This window comes from Onychostoma macrolepis, chromosome 23 (assembly GCF_012432095.1).
Source record: "Onychostoma macrolepis isolate SWU-2019 chromosome 23, ASM1243209v1, whole genome shotgun sequence".
Lineage (NCBI taxonomy): Eukaryota > Metazoa > Chordata > Actinopteri > Cypriniformes > Cyprinidae > Onychostoma > Onychostoma macrolepis.
Window position 1 is genome coordinate 28,390,626 of NC_081177.1, and position 19,136 is coordinate 28,409,761.

At 39.7% G+C, this 19,136-nt stretch overlaps 1 protein-coding gene across 2 annotated transcripts in view; it reads right to left on the reverse strand.

Moving 5' to 3' along the window:
- opn7b (opsin 7, group member b) overlaps window positions 1–19,136 on the reverse strand; it is a 72,392-nt gene that overhangs the window by 20,644 nt on the left and 32,612 nt on the right. The window contains exons 1-3 of one of the 2 annotated variants that reach the window (XM_058762321.1): window positions 7,086–7,194; window positions 2,498–2,660; window positions 1,377–1,504 (exon numbers count right to left, since the gene is read on the reverse strand). In XM_058762321.1, coding sequence (XP_058618304.1) covers window positions 1,377–1,504; window positions 2,498–2,660; window positions 7,086–7,173 — 379 coding nt within the window. In that variant the 5' untranslated portion in view covers window positions 7,174–7,194. Of the gene's footprint in view, window positions 1–1,376; window positions 1,505–2,497; window positions 2,661–7,085; window positions 7,195–19,136 lie in introns of those variants that run through there. The other variant, XM_058762320.1, reaches the window with a different exon arrangement.

The following is a 19,136-nucleotide window of genomic DNA, read 5'->3' on the forward strand; positions in this document are numbered from 1 at the left end:
TAATAATGTTCTGACATTATAAAATACAAATGTTCCTTCACTGTCTGAAAAAAAATCTAGTCACAAGAGGAAAAAATAAATATGCCAACTGTTAGTGTTATTATTATTGTTTTTATTTCTAAGAAATCTGAACAATATCTCTTGCAGAAGTGAAGCCTGGGGTGAAGATAGCAATCATAATCATTTGGCTCACACCAGCTGCCTCTGGCGCGCAGTTAATAAATCATCTTTTTTAAAATACTTCCCAGATTTGCAGCCAAAGGATGGAAAACGTGCATTAAGCCACTTCTGACCAAAGACACTTCTAATGAACAAATTAGCGTGCTCCCAGGTAGCCTTAATAGGTAGCCAGATAGCCGTAATAAACCTGACTGACTCCACAGTTAAGTGTTTTATCATTTGGAGATTAGTAACAGTATCAGCCAGATAATGTCAGTGATAAGATTTCTAGGCCAGCCAATAAAGATTTCCCAGCTAAAAAGCCCTTATTGAAAAGTTCATTTCATTTTGTTTGTTAAATAAGCACACAGTGTGTATTCACGTGTCCTTCACCAAATGTTTTTCTGCTTTGGATTTCATCAAAACAACAACATGTGAAGGCTTGAGATCTGCTTTATATTTATCATCACGTAAAACAAAAGTTTCTAAAATGGCTGTCATTTAGAGTTAATTGTCTGATTTCTTTCTTTCTTTTTTTTTTTTCAAACACAGAAAATAGTGGACCTAAATGAATAATATTGCCACAAGTGGCACACATGTGGAGAACGTGGCAAAACTATCTATTATTTTAAATAATAGATGCTGTTGTTTTGTGGTAAGCTGTGCACTCATTGTTCACTCATGTGCATTCATCAATAATGTATGACATTTGTCAAGTATCATCAGATAGTACTACTGTACCAAGTTTTGACAATGTGCTTCAATTATATAGGCAAATTAGTAATTATGGGACATTTCCAAAGATGTATTGGCCTACTGTATATCTGTCAGACAGTTTGATGAATCAAAATACTCTTTTTCATGAGGGTCTGTGAATCAGCAAAATACTTCAGGAATTCAGAAAAAATCGGTGAAAAAAGAGTGAAAAAGACTGTTACCATGCACTGTGCATTTTTTCCCACATTGGCTTAGCAGAACAGTTGTTTAGTGATAATGTTATACAGATTATTTGAGGAAATTGTTAACAATTTTTACATCGCATCTGCTCCTAACCACCCTACATTGAATAACTTGTCTGAGCTCTCAAACAGCCGTGTGCCTTTGCAAGAAGCATTTGGCCAAAAGGAACCACAGGTGTCTTAATGAGCTTGACATGAGATGCATTTGATACAACATCATATTCTGCTTGATTATGTTCAAACAAAGACAGATCTTACCGTAGTTGGGGCAGCAGACTTTGAGCCAGCACACACAGGACAGTACGGTCAGGTTACTGAGGCTGCAGATGCCAAATAAAACTCCACAGAAGGCATAACACATACACATCACCTCCGTGAACAACCACCTGAAAAGAGAACAAGACGTGCATGTGCATTTGCTGAAAGCAGGCACGCTCAATCTGGCTATTTCATGTAATCCAATTTTGTTGTTTTCTGTAATTATTGCTGATGGACCATTTGCCTGAGACTCTGGATTACAGGTGAAAATGTTGTAAATAATGTTAAGTTTCTTGCACAGGCAAATCATTTTGCTTCATAAGACTTCAATATATCTTCAGGGGCCATGGGTATTAATTTTATGCTGCCTTTATATTCTTTTTTTGAGTATCAAAATGGTGGTAGCTGTGGACTTGCATTTTATGAATCACCAGTTGCACCTTGAATACTGAGTGCTAAAGAGTGAGAGAAAAAGGGTCCCACTTTATATTAAGTGGCCTTAACTACTATGTATTTACATTTAAAATAATAATTTGGTACAATGCACTGATTGTGTAAATACATGTTTTTATACTGTACTTATATTTTAAAAATACCTCCATGTAATTACATTTGTAATTAATTTCTGTAATTACCGTAATTACATTTCCATGATTGGTTTAGAATCATGTGGGGCAGAGTAGTATTATTATAAATCAACCTTCTTGAAACATGTTCAATACAAATTAAATAATTATTCTCATCAATTTGTATGTCTGTATGTTCCAGCACTCATGTTTTCTGCATGAGGTTTCAAAAGCAGAGCCGTAACCACATAATCAATGATAATAGCTTACTATGCAAATAAAAAAGGAAGAAAAAAGGAATAGTATCATCAAAAGGGTCAGTCATCAGAGAGATCAGGCTCTGAGGAACCGGAGGCTGCGCTCATGTGTTTGCAGCTGTTAAATTTGATTTAATTATTGCTTTTATTATGCTAACACCTTCAAGCCAATGAGAGAGAGAACAAGATGACCCTCTTTAATGAGTCTCAAGAGGACACAACAAAGATATGTATATATAAAGAGAGATGGGAAGACTCTTATTCTACAAGAAATGTCCCTGCTGTGAAAGAGATTTACCTGTGAGCAAAAGCAGAGGGAATAGCGAAGGGAAAGAGGAAGATGGTCATGCCCAGGTCACTGATGGAGAGGTTGATGATAAAAAACTCGGCAGGCTTTAGAGACAACTTCTTACGATAAGCTACAAACAACAGAGTGGTGTTTCCCATCAGAGACAGCACACCTGCAGTGAAAGAAAGAAAAATACAATCAATCAATAAAAATGAATGGTAAAGCTGCCTTGAAACAATAGCAAAAAGTGCTATAACAGGGGTGCCCAATCCTTTTCCTGAGATCTACTTTAACTGCAAAGTTCAACTACAGCCCTGATCAAACACGACTGAACCAACCTCGTTCTTCAGATCTCCAGGAGCTCTTAATCATTACAGACAGGTGTGTTTGATCAGGGCTGGAACTGAACTCTGCAGGTAGGAAGATCTTCAGGAACAGGACTGGGCACTGCTGCGCAATACAAATAAATGTGAAATGACTTGAAAAGATAAGGCTACTACAGTAGTACGCAGACTGAATCTGTTATTTTAAGGAATAAACAGAGAATACTGTTTTAGTAGCTGAAAGCATTATTAATATCAGTTTATTAGAGGCACAGGATGGGGGATTTAAATGACTATCATTCCAATTCTGTGGAAATCTGTGGTAATTTCTGCAGGTGCAGATTTAGTTTGGTTGTAAATAATGTTAGGCAAAATAAACTTCAGTCAAAGAAAAATGTTTCTTTCTTTCTTTTTCTTATATTTTAAATAATTAATTCATTAATTGTACCATAAACACCAAAGTGAAATGAGTATGTTATTTGTTCATAGTGCATCTAATCGAAAATCGTGGTTTCCAGTTTTGTTCTAAATAATATATATATTTTTAAATAGTTTTTTTTTTTTTTTTGTCTTTGTGAAAATAAATATTTTTGATCAATGTTAAAGAAAAATTAAAGGGGTCATGAACTGAGAAACCAATATATAAAAGATCATTGTACTAAAATGACTATTTATAAAACTATAAAAAATATCCTGTAAATTACTTTTTATAAAACTATAAAAACATCCTGTAAGTTTCAGAATTCAAAACTTTCTCCTTAGCCTAAAAGCAGCTTATATTGAAGGCAGTCTGCCAAAATGACAGCTTGTGGGATGTTCTCTATGATGTAATAGTGTGGATCAGCACTTTTGCCTCCACAAAAGATCAACTCCTGCTTCAACATTGCTGCCTGTTTATCCCCGCCCATTGATTGTAGGTCACTACCTATTTAGCCCCGCCCACCGATTCTACATCACTGTCTGTTTAGCCCCGCCAACCAATTCACACATGTAGTTTAAATAACGAGAGGCGAAAGCAGATCTACAAAAAAAAAAAAAAAAAAATGTGATAAAGATCCTCTGAAGACAACAAGATACTGTGAGCCAAGCTGTGGAAAAACAATATTTGCATTGCCTTCCTTCTGATCCCAGCATTAGAAAAGAATGAATAAACTTTATTTTTAATGAAGATCCAGACAGCGTCAGTAAACACATGGACCTTGTTCACTTCATTTTACTGCAGATTCGTTAACAAACAAGGCACAATTCGATGCAAGATTTTCAGAAAGATTGAAACTAAAAGACGATGCTGTGCCGACTATATAGGATTCAACAGTAATGTCCCAACACAAGTGTGAGTAACTGTTTTCATTACGTGATCACTATTGCTTTGTCTGTTATTACAGATCGTTTGATAAGTACTGAGTATTTATGTGTTTTTAACCTAAATCACATCAGCATCAAAAACAGGACAGAAAATGGCCTATTACTTCTAAATTGTGACCCTGGTCCCATAGGCGTAAATCCCGGGGGACGGGGGGGGGCAGGACCCCCTATCTGAGGCTTGTCCCCCCTAAACATATCATTACAAGCGACTCTGTGTATTGAAAATAATATAATGGACATATACTTAAAATAATTGTGTGATTAGTAAAACAAAATAAACGCAAAAAAAAAAAAAAAATGTTTTAAGTTCAGAAATGTTTTGATTCCCCCCTCCCTTTCCTCACAGTGGTTTGGTCCACTGCCTGCTTTCCTTCTTTACCGATGCACACACGAGTCCGGTGAGAGAGAGCAAGTTAGTTATGTGTAAGCAGGCTGTCAAGGCTATTTTATTCTCTTTAAACATCAGGTGAAATGATTCTTTCTCTTTAATACAGATGATGTTGGATCATTAATAAATTAGTCATGACAAAAAAATTATGACATCCAATGTATTTTCTATGAGCGATTATAAGGTTAACAAGCTTAATACCGTAGCTTGTCACTCACTACAACTAACACTGTGATAAGCCTGTGTGTGAACTGATATTAGGCTAATATTGTAGACCTACATATTGGGTTTCGTTCAATATGATGTTAAGTGGCAGATCAGTGGGCTTAATGCGGTTGAATTAATGCAAAAGAGACATACTAGGTTTCAGACGAAACCTAAAATACTATGGATGACACAAAATAATAATTATAATATGACCGCGTGGTGAACCATGAACTCATATTTAAACACGGTCTCCATGCAATGTACACATGCTGTGTACACATATCTATCCTTACAAGTACAATTTTGGCTGTATTATTTGTGTCTCCTTCAAAAATTGCTCTTGAGAAATTTTACGTTTATTGTCCCCCCCTACTGTCAGTTGAAATTTACGCCCCTGCCTGGTCCACAAAACCAGTCTTAAGTCTCTGGGGTATATTTGTAGCAATAGCCAAAAATACATTGTGTGGGTCAAAATTATTGATTTTTCTTTTATGCCAAAAATCATTAGGATATTAAGTAAAGATCATGTTCCATGAAGAAATTTTGTTAATTTTTAAAACTTAATGTTTGATTAGTAATATGCATTGCTAATAACTTCATTTGGACAACTTTAAAGGTGATTTTCTCAATATTTTGATTTTTTTGCACCCTCAGATTCCAGATTGAATACAAATAAAACCATACATCAATGGAAAGCTTATTTATTCAGCTTTCAGATTATGTATAAATCTCAATCTCGAAAAATTGACACTTAAGACTGGTTTTGTTGTACAGGGTCACAATTATGATGTTTTTAAAGCAAAAAATCCTGATAACATTATAAGTGGACCTCAGACAACAGTACAAATAGAAGAAGAAAAAGAAAAGAAAAATAACAGTTTATGACCCCTTTAAAGGTTTGAAGCAAACCATAAATATCATTTGAGAGGGGTAGAGAGAAAGTATGATAAGCATTATTCTCAGTTACTATCCTTAATTAAGCTAATGCTTTATAATAAGGTGCATACAGAATTAAAAATATAATAATAATAATAATAATAATGTTTAGCCAATATTTTTAGGCTAATTTGACAGGCAGTACCATTTCTAGGCATAGGCAAGCTAGGCGGTCACCTAGAGCGCCAATGAGCGCACGTACTGCCGCTACATTTTAACAAGGTTGAGATCAAGAGTGGCACAGACACTGAAATATGATTGGCGCCCTCACTGGATCCCCCAACATCATTGGGCTAGAGTACTGTCATTCTAACGATGCCTGTATGCCATTAGATCAGAGCGCTGTCAATTGCTGCCTCTGATTATTGCATCATGCAAAGTTTGCATCTGGATTTGGAGCGCTCAACAATGGGTAATGGGATCAACGGGTTCTGTCAGTGTTTTGGCACGGTAAGGCTTTTTTTTGCCGTGTAAGTTCAAAGGCCAATTTAAAATATTGATAGGCTACATAAAAAGTGCACAAAATCAGTATTTTGTTTAGGCAGTATTTGTGGCAGTCGAGAAATCATGTTTCATGTGAAACTGGTCTAAAAGGTGTATGTTTTTCCGCCAATGCATTGTTAAAGGTTCAGTGTATCATGTAATATTTACATATAAAACTTTTACAGACAATTAAAAATCAATATAATTAAGATCAATACATACTTTATTAAACCACTTTGTAAAATTTAACACATCCTGACGAAAGTGTCGAAATGCTGAATCAATTCATTCACTTCCAAAAAAAAAATTATAATAATAATTTGCTTCCAACAGTGCTTAAAGGGAGCAGCATCATACACAGAGGGAAGAGCGTCACGTTATTTAAAGGGGAAGTTCACATGTCAATGAGTAATAAAAGAACTACTCGGTGCATTCTGATTACTTTTATGTCACTGCTCGGGCTTTTATAGGCCTATGTAGTTTGGGGTAACAAAAGGTTTTATAGGTTTGACTGAAATAATAATGCAATAACTGATACAACAACAACAAAACAATTGAACAAAAAAAAAAAAAAAACAGATAAAATAAAAAAGTAGCCATTGATAACATCTAAACATGTATCCAAATCCATGATGTAATAAAATTAATTTATGTGTGATGACAATTTCTTAGCAACTATGTTACATAGAGCTGTATACAGGCATCCAGCGGCTATAATGATGTCACAGATAAACTGTGCAAAATGTTTTATCTTAACAGTCAATTTACAAATAGGCCTAATGCATTCAGATTTGAGGAACTCACTCAAATCTGACAACCATACTATGACAACCAATAGGGATTTTGCCTAGGGCGTCAAAATGGCTTGAAACGGCCCTGGTTGACAGGCACTTACCAAAGATGGTATAGATGATTCCCAAGAGCAAGTCGTTCTCTTTCGATATTTTGGACTTAAACATGTCAGTACCGGATGAATTTTCCATCTGTACAGAAGAAGACAAGGAGCAAATGTAAGACCAGTATGCGACATCTGCATTTGTTTTATTTTGCACACCCTCCTCTTTAAATCTGAAAATACATGTTGTTGGATTCAGTCCTTTACCCAGAATTGATCAATGGTCAATGCATTTCAATTAGCACCTGCTCCAGTTCAAAAGATGAGAAGTTCTCCAAAAAACGAGAGAGTCTCATTATGTCTTACCATAAATCAATTTTGACCTGAAGTGCACACAGTCCACACGGCAAAGAGACATAGCATGCGCGCACTGATGCATACAGCACACACACTCACAGCACTAGAGCATGACGGTGTGTGTAGAGACTCTAAATTGGAACACTGGGTGAGTTTATGACTATAGTGAATCATACTACAATCCTATAACATTAATCTGGAGTAGTTTAAATAGAGCACAGATAATATTCAGAGGCAACACATGCGTGGTAATATGTCGGCACTTCTATTGTTTTCTCATTACTAAGACATTTTGCCTTCCTCCACTTTCATCTTTAGCCTGCAGGCACCTGACCCAGAGGAATATATCACACACAAGAAATGATCCAGCGCTCCACATCCTCTCTCCCAGCCTACAGCAAGATATTTTATGATACAAAATATCGCTTTTTGATATCAAGAATATCAAGAATGAAAGATTTATATTTATCTCACAACCAAAATATCGGATCCCACAGTCCGTTCAGAAAATGCTGGGTGCAAGACAACAGTTCTTACTTTGAATTATGGATTTGCCAGTTTTGCTCTCAGCCAGATATGAAAGTATGGGTTGTGTGATTGATGCCCTTGAGTGTTGAAAGCTTTCACACGGTGGACCGCAGAACATCTTGCCAACATTCGAGTCAGTTAGCAGTCTCACCTGCAGATATGCATACAAATGAGATGAACTGAACTGAACATCAGCCATCAGATGCTTAACATCTCATGTTCAAGATAGAATTAATCCTTCACAGCCTAAGATTAAAAAGGCCATTCTTATCCTCAATTAAATGTCTCTCTGTTTTCAATTTGACAATTATCTCTGTAAGTCTTGCTCCTAGTGAGTTTCTATAACAACATTGGGTCACACATTATTTTTTCGCTATTAACAAACCATTAAATATGACTCCTAATGTGCTACCTATTAATAGTAGTTGTTAAATTTAGGTATTGGGTAGGATTAGGGATGTAGAATATGGTCATGTAGATTATGTGCTTTATCAGTATAATAAACACTTAAGTGTAAGTGGGGACACTTAATTTCTAGCGATTATCGCCGATTTGATTGCACAGATACTATTTAAACTGAACTGGGCTGGACAGTGACATCTCTGAATTCAATAATGAAATGCCTTTAACTGAAAGTTGAGTGTTTAATCTTATCATTGTACATTGCTGACACTCTATCCTCCGATTTGATACTGTTAAGTGCTTTGACACAATCTGTATTGTAAAAGCGCTATATAAATAAAGGTGACTTGACTTGACTAAACAGCCAATATGATATTACTAGGCATGCTAATAAGCAACTAGTTATTTGTGAGAATTGATCCCTATACTGAAGTGTTACCCAACATTGTATTTCATCAAAACAAGTCTTTTGAACACTAGATTTTACCCCCGGTTTCACAAACAAGGTTTAAGCCTAGTCCTGGACTAAAATGTAAGTCTGAGCTGTTTCAACTGAAAGAAACTTGCACTGACTGATCTTAAAACATATCAGTGCCTTTGTTTTGTCTTTAGATGCTCACCAGTAATGTTTTTTATTTTTTATTTATTTTATTTTCTTTTTCTCTAAGGCACGTTTATAAAAATGACATAAATATCCTAATTGAACAATGGCCTAATCCTGGCTTAGTCTAAACCCTGTCTGTGAAACCGGGCCTTAATGTGTAAAACTCAACAATGGTAGTTGGTCTCCAGCAAAAGGTTTGTTTAAAATTAATTGATTATGATAATACAGCTACATACATCTCAACACATTTTCATATTATATTCTGTAAATGTGATTTCAGAGACGTTCAACAGTGTATACATTAAAATATGTAGCTGTTTTATCAGATATCAGTATTATATTAATTATCTGACAAGTGGGCAAATAGGAAAATAAAGATCAATAGGAAGAAAAAAAAAACTATCACAAATGAGATCTACAGTGCTTATCCCAACTGTTTCTCTAAATTAGTGCTGTCAAACGATTAAGTGCGATTAATCACATCCAAAATAAAAGTATTTGTTTACATTTATTATGTATATATAAATACACACACACAGTATATATTTTGAAAATATTTACATGTATTTACATGCATATATTTATATTCATATAAATTATATCATATGTAAACATATTTAATATATAAAAGTAACATATTTTTCTTAAATATATACGTGTGTGTGTGTGTGTGTGTGTGTGTGTGTGTGTGTGTGTGTATTTATATATACATAATAACAGAGTAAACACACATATATTGTCACAGATCCGCCCACAGCGTCATCCACACCAACCACCTACACCCGTTCGCAATCACCGGAGTACTGATTACCACCTGTCATCACTTACCTGCTCGCTATATCAAGTCACTCACCACAATCCTGCGTTGGTTGGTATCAAGGTCGTAAGCCTGGCTCACTTCCCTACTCACCTCTTGGATTGCCTGGATCCTCCGTCCTGTAAGCCTCACCGACCGACCTATCACAAAAGTGTCACTTTGAGTTGGACGAAGTCACTGAGTTAAAGGACCCCTTTGTTTTAAGTTACGTTTTGTTTGAAATCCTTCGGGATCAGTTTATGTTTGTGGGAAGGAAATAAAAGAAGTGTGTTCCCACTAACCCTGTGTTTGCCTCTCCGTCCAAACCTGACAGAATACCAACCCATCAAAAGGAGTAATTGGACGTTGTTAAACTGAGATGGAAGACCAAGCTCTTCCAACACCGGACCCATTCACCGAACTAGTTCACGCTCTCCGCGAAGCCCTCCAGCCTCCTCCGGCCATCCCATCTCCTTCCGGGTGCCCAATGGCCAAACCTACCCTCTACTCCGGCGATGCGGCCACCTGTAGTGGCTTCTTGCTTCAGTGTTCCCTGTACTTTGAGTTTCAACCTCACCAATTCCTGAACGATCGGGCAAAGATAGCTTTCATCATGTCCCTGCTGTCCGGAAGAGCCCTACAGTGGGCTGAGGCGCTCTGGAATTCACACAGCCCCGTCGTGCGGTCACTGGGTGCCTTCACCGACCATTTCAGTGAAGTGTTCAGCCATACAGCCTCCTCCATCTCCGTTCACGAAGAGCTCTTTCAGTTACGACAAGCCAACATGTCCATCCATGATTACACCGTAAGATTTCGCACTCTAGCCGCCGGCAGTGGGTGGAACGAGACAGCACTTCGCCGCCTATCGACGGGTCTTGCACCCTCCATAAAACAGCAGATGTCTGTTATTGAAGACTCAGTGGGCTTGGAGGGCTTTCTCCAGAAATCGTTGCACATTTCACAACAGTTAAATGCTTGTCGTTCAGAGACTACCCCAGCAACCACCTCACAAGGATCGGTCCCACTTGTACCGGAACCCATGCAGGTGGACCGGTACCACCTATCTCCGGAGGAACGGGCCCGCCGGAGAACCCACAATCTTTGTATGTACTGCGGCTCGGGAAGTCACTCCTGGTAGCCTGCCCGTTCGCCCGCGAACTCCACGGTGAGTACGGTCCATCTTCACCCTGATGTTTCCAAGATTCCACATAGTGATGCTCTAATCATTTACCTGAACCGATCCTTTCCAGTTAAAATCCTCATTGACTCCGGAGCCGCCGGAAATTTCATCTCTTCGCCAGCCTCCTTCAACTCCAACTACCCGGCCCGAGTACTACATCCCACCGGATTTCCACCATACAAGGCAAACCGTTGAGCAAAGGGCTGGTACGCCACCACACTCCAGAGGTCACGCTCCTCGTTGGACACTTTCACGAGGAACAAATCTCCTTTCTTATCTTGGAGGAAGCCATTGTGGATGTGGTGCTGGGTCGTCCCTGGCTCGTAAAACATCATCCAGACTTGCATTGGAGTTCGGGAGAAATCCTTCGTTGGAGTGCTTCCTGCTTTGAAAAGTGTCTCCCCAGTCTCCCGGTACCTCGCCAGTCCGTACCATCTCTCCCACTCAACTCCACCACCGTAGAGAGCCCTACCACACTTACCTCGGTCAAGATTCCCAGAGCCTACCTCCCTTACCAAGACGTGTTCAGCAAAACGGCCGCTACTGCCTTCCTCCGCACAGACCCTGGGACTGCACCATTGACCTGTTACCCGGGGCCAAACTGCCTAAAGGTCACGCCTATCCCTCTCAATCCCGGAACGCATCGCCATGGAAGAATATGTGAGAGGCGCTACAGCAAGGGTTCATCCGTCCCTCCACATCTCCCGCAGCCTCCAGTTTCTTCTTTGTCGCCAAGAAGGACGGGGCCTCCGCCCATGTATAGATTACAGAACGCTCAACGCACAAACAGTCAAATTCGCCTATCCCTTACCACTGGTCCCAGCTGCCTTAGAAGAACTTCGTGGGGCCCGAGTTTTCACCAAACTCGACCTCCGCAGCGCCTATAATTTAATCCGAATACGGAAAGGAGATGAATGGAAGACAGCCTTTATCACGCCCACCGGGCACTACGAATATCAGGTTATGCCGTATGGCCTTCGAACTCTCCATCAATATTTCAGAACTTCATGAGCGAGATCTTCCGGGACATGCTCAACCGATTCACCCTCATTTATATCGATGACATCCTGATCTACTCTTCCACCCTCGAGGAGCACCAAGACCATGTTACCCAAGTTCTCCAACGCCTCCGCCAGCATCAACTGTATCTCAAGCTCGAAAATGTGAATTCCATCAAACAAAGATCCATTTCTTGGGATACATCATCGGCGGATGGAGTACAAATGGATCCAGCCAAGGTGAAAGCCGTAAAGAATTGGCCACAACCATCTTCTATCAAGGAGCTCCAACGGTTCCTCGGGTTCGCCAACTTCTATCGACGTTTCATAGCCCATTATAGCCATCTGTCAGCTCCTCTAACCTCTCTCCTCCAAGGAAAACCGAAATCCCTTACCTGGACGCCTCAAGCGATGCAAGCCTTCAAAGGTTAAAGTCCTCCTTTTGCACCGCTCCAACACTCACCCATCCAAACCCCAATCAACGCTTCGTGGTGGAAGTGGATGCTTCGACGGTGGGAATTGGCGCGGTCTTGTCGCAGCTAAAAGGCGAACCTCCAGTGCTTCACCCCTGTGCCTACTTCTCCAAGAAGATGTCCCCAGCAGAACAAAACTACGACATCGGGAACCGCGAATTACTGGCAATCAAACTAGCACTGGAGGAGTGGCGGCACTGGCTAGAAGGCGCACAACATCCGTTTGAAGTGATTACTGACCACAAAACCTCCAGTACCTTCGCGAGCCAAGCGCCTAAACCCCGACAAGCCCGCTGGGCCCTTTTCTTCACTCGATTCAAATTCACTATCACCTATCGTCCGGCCACAAGAACCTCAAGGCCGATGCTCTGTCCCGTCTGCACCAGCCCGACCCATCACCCGAACATCCAGAACCAGTCCTGCCACCCAAAATATTCGCTTGCCCCATCATATGGAAGGTGGATGACCAGATCCGTGCTGCCACTCAATCTGAGCCTGCTCCGCCGGGAGTTCCAGAGGAAGCTGTACATACCAGCCACCTTCCGTCTCCCCTTCTGGACTCTCTACACACGCCTCCGGGATCCGGCCACCCGGCCACAACGCACTCTCTCGCTCCTTCGAACAAGTACTGGTGGCCCAACATGAACCAGGGCGTTGCCCGTTACGTCCGAGGCTGTGCCGTCTGTGCCATCACCTCGACCCCCGTCACTTGCCCGAGGAAAACTGGTCCCCTGCCGATCCCACGCCGCCCTGGTCCCATATCGGAGTTGACTTTGCCACAGACCTACCACCCTCCAACGGATCTACCACCATTCTCGTTGCGGTCGACCGGTTCTCTAAGGCCTGCAAATTGATCCCCTTACGAGGATTACCCACAGCCCTCGAAACTGCGGAAGCTCTCTTCCAACATGTCTTCCGGAACTTTGGCCTGCCCGAAGATATTGTCTCCGACCGAGGGCCTCAGTTCACTTCCAGGGTCTGGCGTAGTTTCTTCCGGCTACTGGGAGTCTCTGTCAGTCTGTCCTCCGGGTATCACCCACAGACCAACGGCCAAACGGAACGGAAAATCCAGGAGATTGGGCGCTACCTGCGCGCCTATTGCCATCGTCACCAGGACCACTGGAGCAAGTACCTACCCTGGGCCGAGTACGCCCAAAACTCACTGCGGCAAGAAACTACCGGTCTCACCCCATTTCAATGCTTGTTAGGATTTCAACCTCCGCTCTTCCCTGGACCGGAGAGCCTTCCAAGTCCCGGCGGTTGACTTCTGGTTTCGAGAGCGAAGAGTGTGGGACACGGCGCATGTCCATCTCCAGCGGGCAGTACGGAGGCACAAGAGACATGCAGATACCCATCGCGCCGCCACGCCCCTATACCGTCCGGCGACCGAGTCTGGCTCTCCACTGGATATTCGCCTCCGCCTGCCCTGCAAGAAGCTAAGCCCTCGCTATGTCGGTCCCTTCCCTATAATAAGACGGATAAACGAAGTCACCTACGAGCTCCAGCTCCCAGCAACTTACCGCATTTCACCTACCTTCCATGTATCCCTATTAAAACCGTTCACTAATCCCGTTCTCCCTCCTTCCGCAGAGCACGAAGTACCTCCTCCTCCCGAGGCCGACCCCAGTGGGACCATCTACAGAGTCGAAGAAATCCTAGACTCCCGTCGACGGGGCGGCCGACTCCAATACCTGGTGGATTGGGAGGGATTCGGCCCCGAAGAGAGATCATGGGTAAACCGAGAGGATGTACTGGACCCCTCGCTTCTTTCCGACTTCCACCGGTCGTACCCCGACCGCCCTGCCCCAAGAGGACGTGGTCGCCCTCGCCGTCGGTCCCGGGCGCCAGGAGACGCCCGTGGGGGAGGGGGTACTGTCACAGATCCGCCCACAGCGTCATCCACACCAACCACCTACACCCGTTCGCAATCACCGGAGTACTGATTACCACCTGTCATCACTTACCTGCTCGCTATATCAAGTCACTCACCACAATCCTGCGTTGGTTGGTATCAAGGTCGTAAGCCTGGCTCACTTCCCTACTCACCTCTTGGATTGCCTGGATCCTCCGTCCTGTAAGCCTCACCGACCGACCTATCACAAAAGTGTCACTTTGAGTTGGACGAAGTCACTGAGTTAAAGGACCCCTTTGTTTTAAGTTACGTTTTGTTTGAAATCCTTCGGGATCAGTTTATGTTTGTGGGAAGGAAATAAAAGAAGTGTGTTCCCACTAACCCTGTGTTTGCCTCTCCGTCCAAACCTGACATATATTATGTAAACAAAAACTTTTATTTTGGATGCAATTAATCGCGATTAATCGTTTGCCAGCACTAAAATAAATGAATTAACACACAATAATAATAATAATAATGAGATTAAAGGAAGAGCAAACAGAGACTCAATATTAATCTCACGTCTCTCCAGAAGAGTTTCAAAATATCTTAACAATGTCTCAAAACGGGCAAATGATTCAGACGTAGACTATGCCTGTTGATTCTGTTTAGAGGGATTCTTTTATGTTACATAGAAGAAAGAAAGGAATATGAAGAGTAAATTTCAGAATTCAGAGGACAGAAATTTCATTTTTAGGTGAACATCTATTTAGGTCCATCTGATATATCAAAAGTTGGTTTGAAATATGGGGTGATGGATTGTACAGTTATGCATTCATGAATAAAAACAAAATAATACTTTCTTTATAGTGGTCTGACACTATAAGGCATCTGTCTCTTATTCTGTCCAGGTGAGAACTGAAAATCTGCCTTCTCAATGCTTTAGTTTCTGGTTAAATATGAATCATCTGTTAATAAGGCTTTTCCAATAAAATGTATGGTACGCCGGAAGCAGTCTGTGGGTAATAATCTCTGATTTATCATGATTCTCATGACTCATATTATTACACTATTATCATTTAATGGCATCTCTGATTATAGGACCACATCTCTATATTTTCTTAGTGCTGGTTGTGCTCCTGATGTATCAGCCTCCTTGTAACTTATCCACAATAATTCATTGAATGTTTGTCTAATCATAAAAATTAGTATATTGCATGTTTAATTGCATGTTTGATATCAAAATAACCCTTGTTTGGTCCACTACATCACCTCCTCATAGCATGCTTTGTATTCTTATCATACTGAGTCAGAATAACATCTTTTAATAACAAATTACACTGAATGTTCGCTGGGCGAACAGATTAGTAGATTGTAATATTAATTCTGCAACAGTTACTACTGGCAGCTGAAATAAAATAATTATATTTAATTGTAATTATTTATATGCATTTCCCTTTTGAGCTACAGTTTTACAGTATGCAAATGTTTTTAACTAGTGGCAGAGACTCCCTATGCAATATTTTTCTAAGAGATATGGCCTGCTTATTTATGGTCCCTGTCTTCCAGTCTGTCAAGGATACATAGAGGAGAATAGACATACGTTTATCTTGACAAAGGAAGATGCATTTCCCTACACAAGAGGCACAAACAATCTGCATATAAAAAGTAAAATTAAAAAAAAAAAAAAACCTGGAAACTGAAATTGGTGATAGTGATCTCAGTGAGATTGAGTCACTGGCTGTTTCTTAATTCTAAGAATGCAAAGAACGGACTTGTGTTCTTATGGAGATTGGTCTTGCCATCTTGCGGTCGGTCTTAAACAAACTGTGAAGGACTTGAGGACACAGAACGCATCTTTGTGAGAACTGAGATGTGTCCTGATGCCCAACTGTGCTTTGTCAATGTTCAGATTCATGTTTTATTTAATTTTTAATATGCCAATAAAAAAAAATACTGCAGGATTTAAATTATGCAAAATAAAACAACAAATATTTACTCTTATTTACTTTAAATATTTACTAGCTGTCACATATTTTTGAGTTTGCAGCAAGAAGTTTAAAGCTTATAGGCTAGTATGTCGTCCACATGCAGTGTCTTCTGGGATTTCTGGGATTTTGATTCTCTCAAGCCTGCACTGGATGAATCTTCGCTATCAGGAACACATCCATGCACTTTCATGTGTCCTCTGTACTTGTGTTCTTGTGTATTGGAGTGAATTTCAATGGGTGATGATGACTTAGTACGCGAACACAAGGACTCAAGATCGCTCAGGAACGCATACTGAGGAACAACAGTTGTTTCCCAGATGTTCCATATTCAGTGTTGCACACCAGTAAGGACGGCTTCAGCTGCATCCAAATTTGCATACTTCCCTACTACATAGTATGTGAAAACAGTATAGGACAAAAGAAGTATGTCTGAATTCACAGTACTCATGAAAGAGTACTGAAAGTACACGGATGACCTACTTCTGGCGTGATTCTGAAGAGCACATTCGATGGACACTTTACTATCCCATGAGGCCACAGGAGAGGATTTATGAATGGCAGTGAGGCGACACAACTGACGCTGGTAGGTCACGAGACAGTGACAACATGGCAAATGTAGTACGTCCAGATTACATTTTTACCACACACATTCATACATGGAACATAATTTTTTAGCAGTTACAAAGAATACTTTTTCAAAATAAGGACTTATTCAAGAACCTGTTAGTCTTTGTCTATTCTGGTCTGACCGTTTATTGTGGCCGCAATTACGCTCATCATTATCAGTGCTAAAATGTTCAGATAGTGAGAGAGTGTTTATATAATTTTGCTTACAGCGGTGTATTACTTATTGTTCTTTTGCATCTTTATTGTTAACTTAATTGTGATTACGAATACTGACATTTGTTGAATATATTTTGTATTTTTTACGGATTCCTCTGCTTAGTGTCATTTGTAAAATGTGGCGTACGTTAACCAAACATTATGTGTAATTATTTATCTTTATTTGTTTCCTATATAGACCATATACAGTACATACCATTTACACATCTCAGATGCAAGACTGCCCAATAAATCCATCAGCTTCAAGAGTCTCTTCTCCAGCTCATTCTGTGGCTGGAATCTGGGTTGCATTTTATTTCGATAGTCCACTTTAGACATTCTACTTACTATCAGTAACTTTGTAAATACATGTGAACTAATTCTCATTAATTTGCAATTACATGTCTACTAACTCTCAGAGTAGACTGTTAGGGTAGGTTTAGGGTTAGTGAACATATACTTGCAAAGTTTCTCATAGTCAGTATGTTGTTTGTTGTGGACCCGTCAAAATAAAGTGTTAGAAGATATTAAGCAGACAGTCTACTAATACTCTAATGACAGCTAGTTGACATGTGATTACAAAGTTACTTACTGTTAGTAGAATGTCTAAAGTGGACTATCAAAATAAAGTGTTACCAAATCTGGTCCTTATTTGGCTGTGTCAGTGTAGTGAGACTCTACCAAAGAAAGATTAATTCAGTATCATTGTACTCATTTCCTCGTCTGCCATTATAAATGTTTCATAGTTCATGGTAATTTCTTAAGATCATTTTTTTTTTTTTTTTAATAGAGATATGGATAAAGAATGTATTGTTGCAGAATGTTCAATGAAGCTAATGTAACATGACACAAATGTAGGATGAGATTGAAGTTTTTTTTGGAACTAATTAGTTGTTTCAGAAGTAGAGCAAGATATTACTTTTGGATAATAGATTATGAAGACAATCCCTTTTCCTTTGGAGTAATAATGTGGAATAGTAAAGGCAATGCAGTCAATGCAGATTTAATGTTGTCTGTAGGACCTATAAACAGAAAACTGGCAGTTTGATCTATTCAAACTCTGTTCCTTTCCAGAGTCTTCACATTCGCTGACCCTTGCTGGTTACACAAGAAACATCTAAAAACACAATTACGGGTAATTTGTGTACCCCTTACTGACTAGACCCAGTGACTGTTTAATTGTTTTTTTGTTTTTTCTCCATTCTGTCACAGAGGGAGTTTTGGTTCCTTGCCGCTGTCGCCTCTGGCTTGCTCAGTTGGGGACACTTAATTTTTAGCGATCATCGCCGATTTGATTGCACAGATACTATTTAAACTAAACTGAGCTAGACAGTGACATCTCTGAATTCAATAATGAAATGCCTTTAACTGAAAATTGAGTGTTTAATCTTATCATTATACATTACTGACACTCTATCCTCCAATTTGATACTGTTAAGTGCTTTGACACAATCTGTATTGTTAAAAGCGCTATATAAATAAAGGTGACTTGACTTGACTTGTTATTCTGTCATATCTCTGTAGTGGCTGGCATTCTAGTCAGTTTTAAAACTTACAATTGCACTTCTTACATTATGTTTTAAAATGAATTAGTTTTGTTGCAAATGCCTTTGGATAAAATAATCTGCTAAATGGGTGAATGTAAATGAGTGAAATGCACCCATGTGTTTTTTTTGACATTTTCCCTTTTGATTAGGTTGGTTGTGAATTACATAAAATTACATTAGTGTGTAAGCACTTTTTTTTTTTTCTCAGCTTGCAGCCCAGCACACAGTTTATGCTAAAGAGCTTTCAAAGGCTTGTTTCCATATTTTCAAAATCCCTTTTTAAAATTCTCCACAAGTTTCTCTTTTCTCTTTGTCTACTTGCATAGGAACGACTCTATGAAAAAATAGAAATTAACTTCAAAAGACATAAATATGCTCATTCGCAAGCTCAGCACAAGTATGCAACACTGTTACCGCCTATACTGCCTAACTGTATGTGTTACTGCCAATTTATGGATTACAATCCAATGAAAAAGTAATAAAAAAAAAAAAAAGTCAACAATAAAAACAAGGAATTAAAACATAATAATAATAATAATACTAATAAAAAGATATAAAATTTGATTTAAAAATAATTTAAAA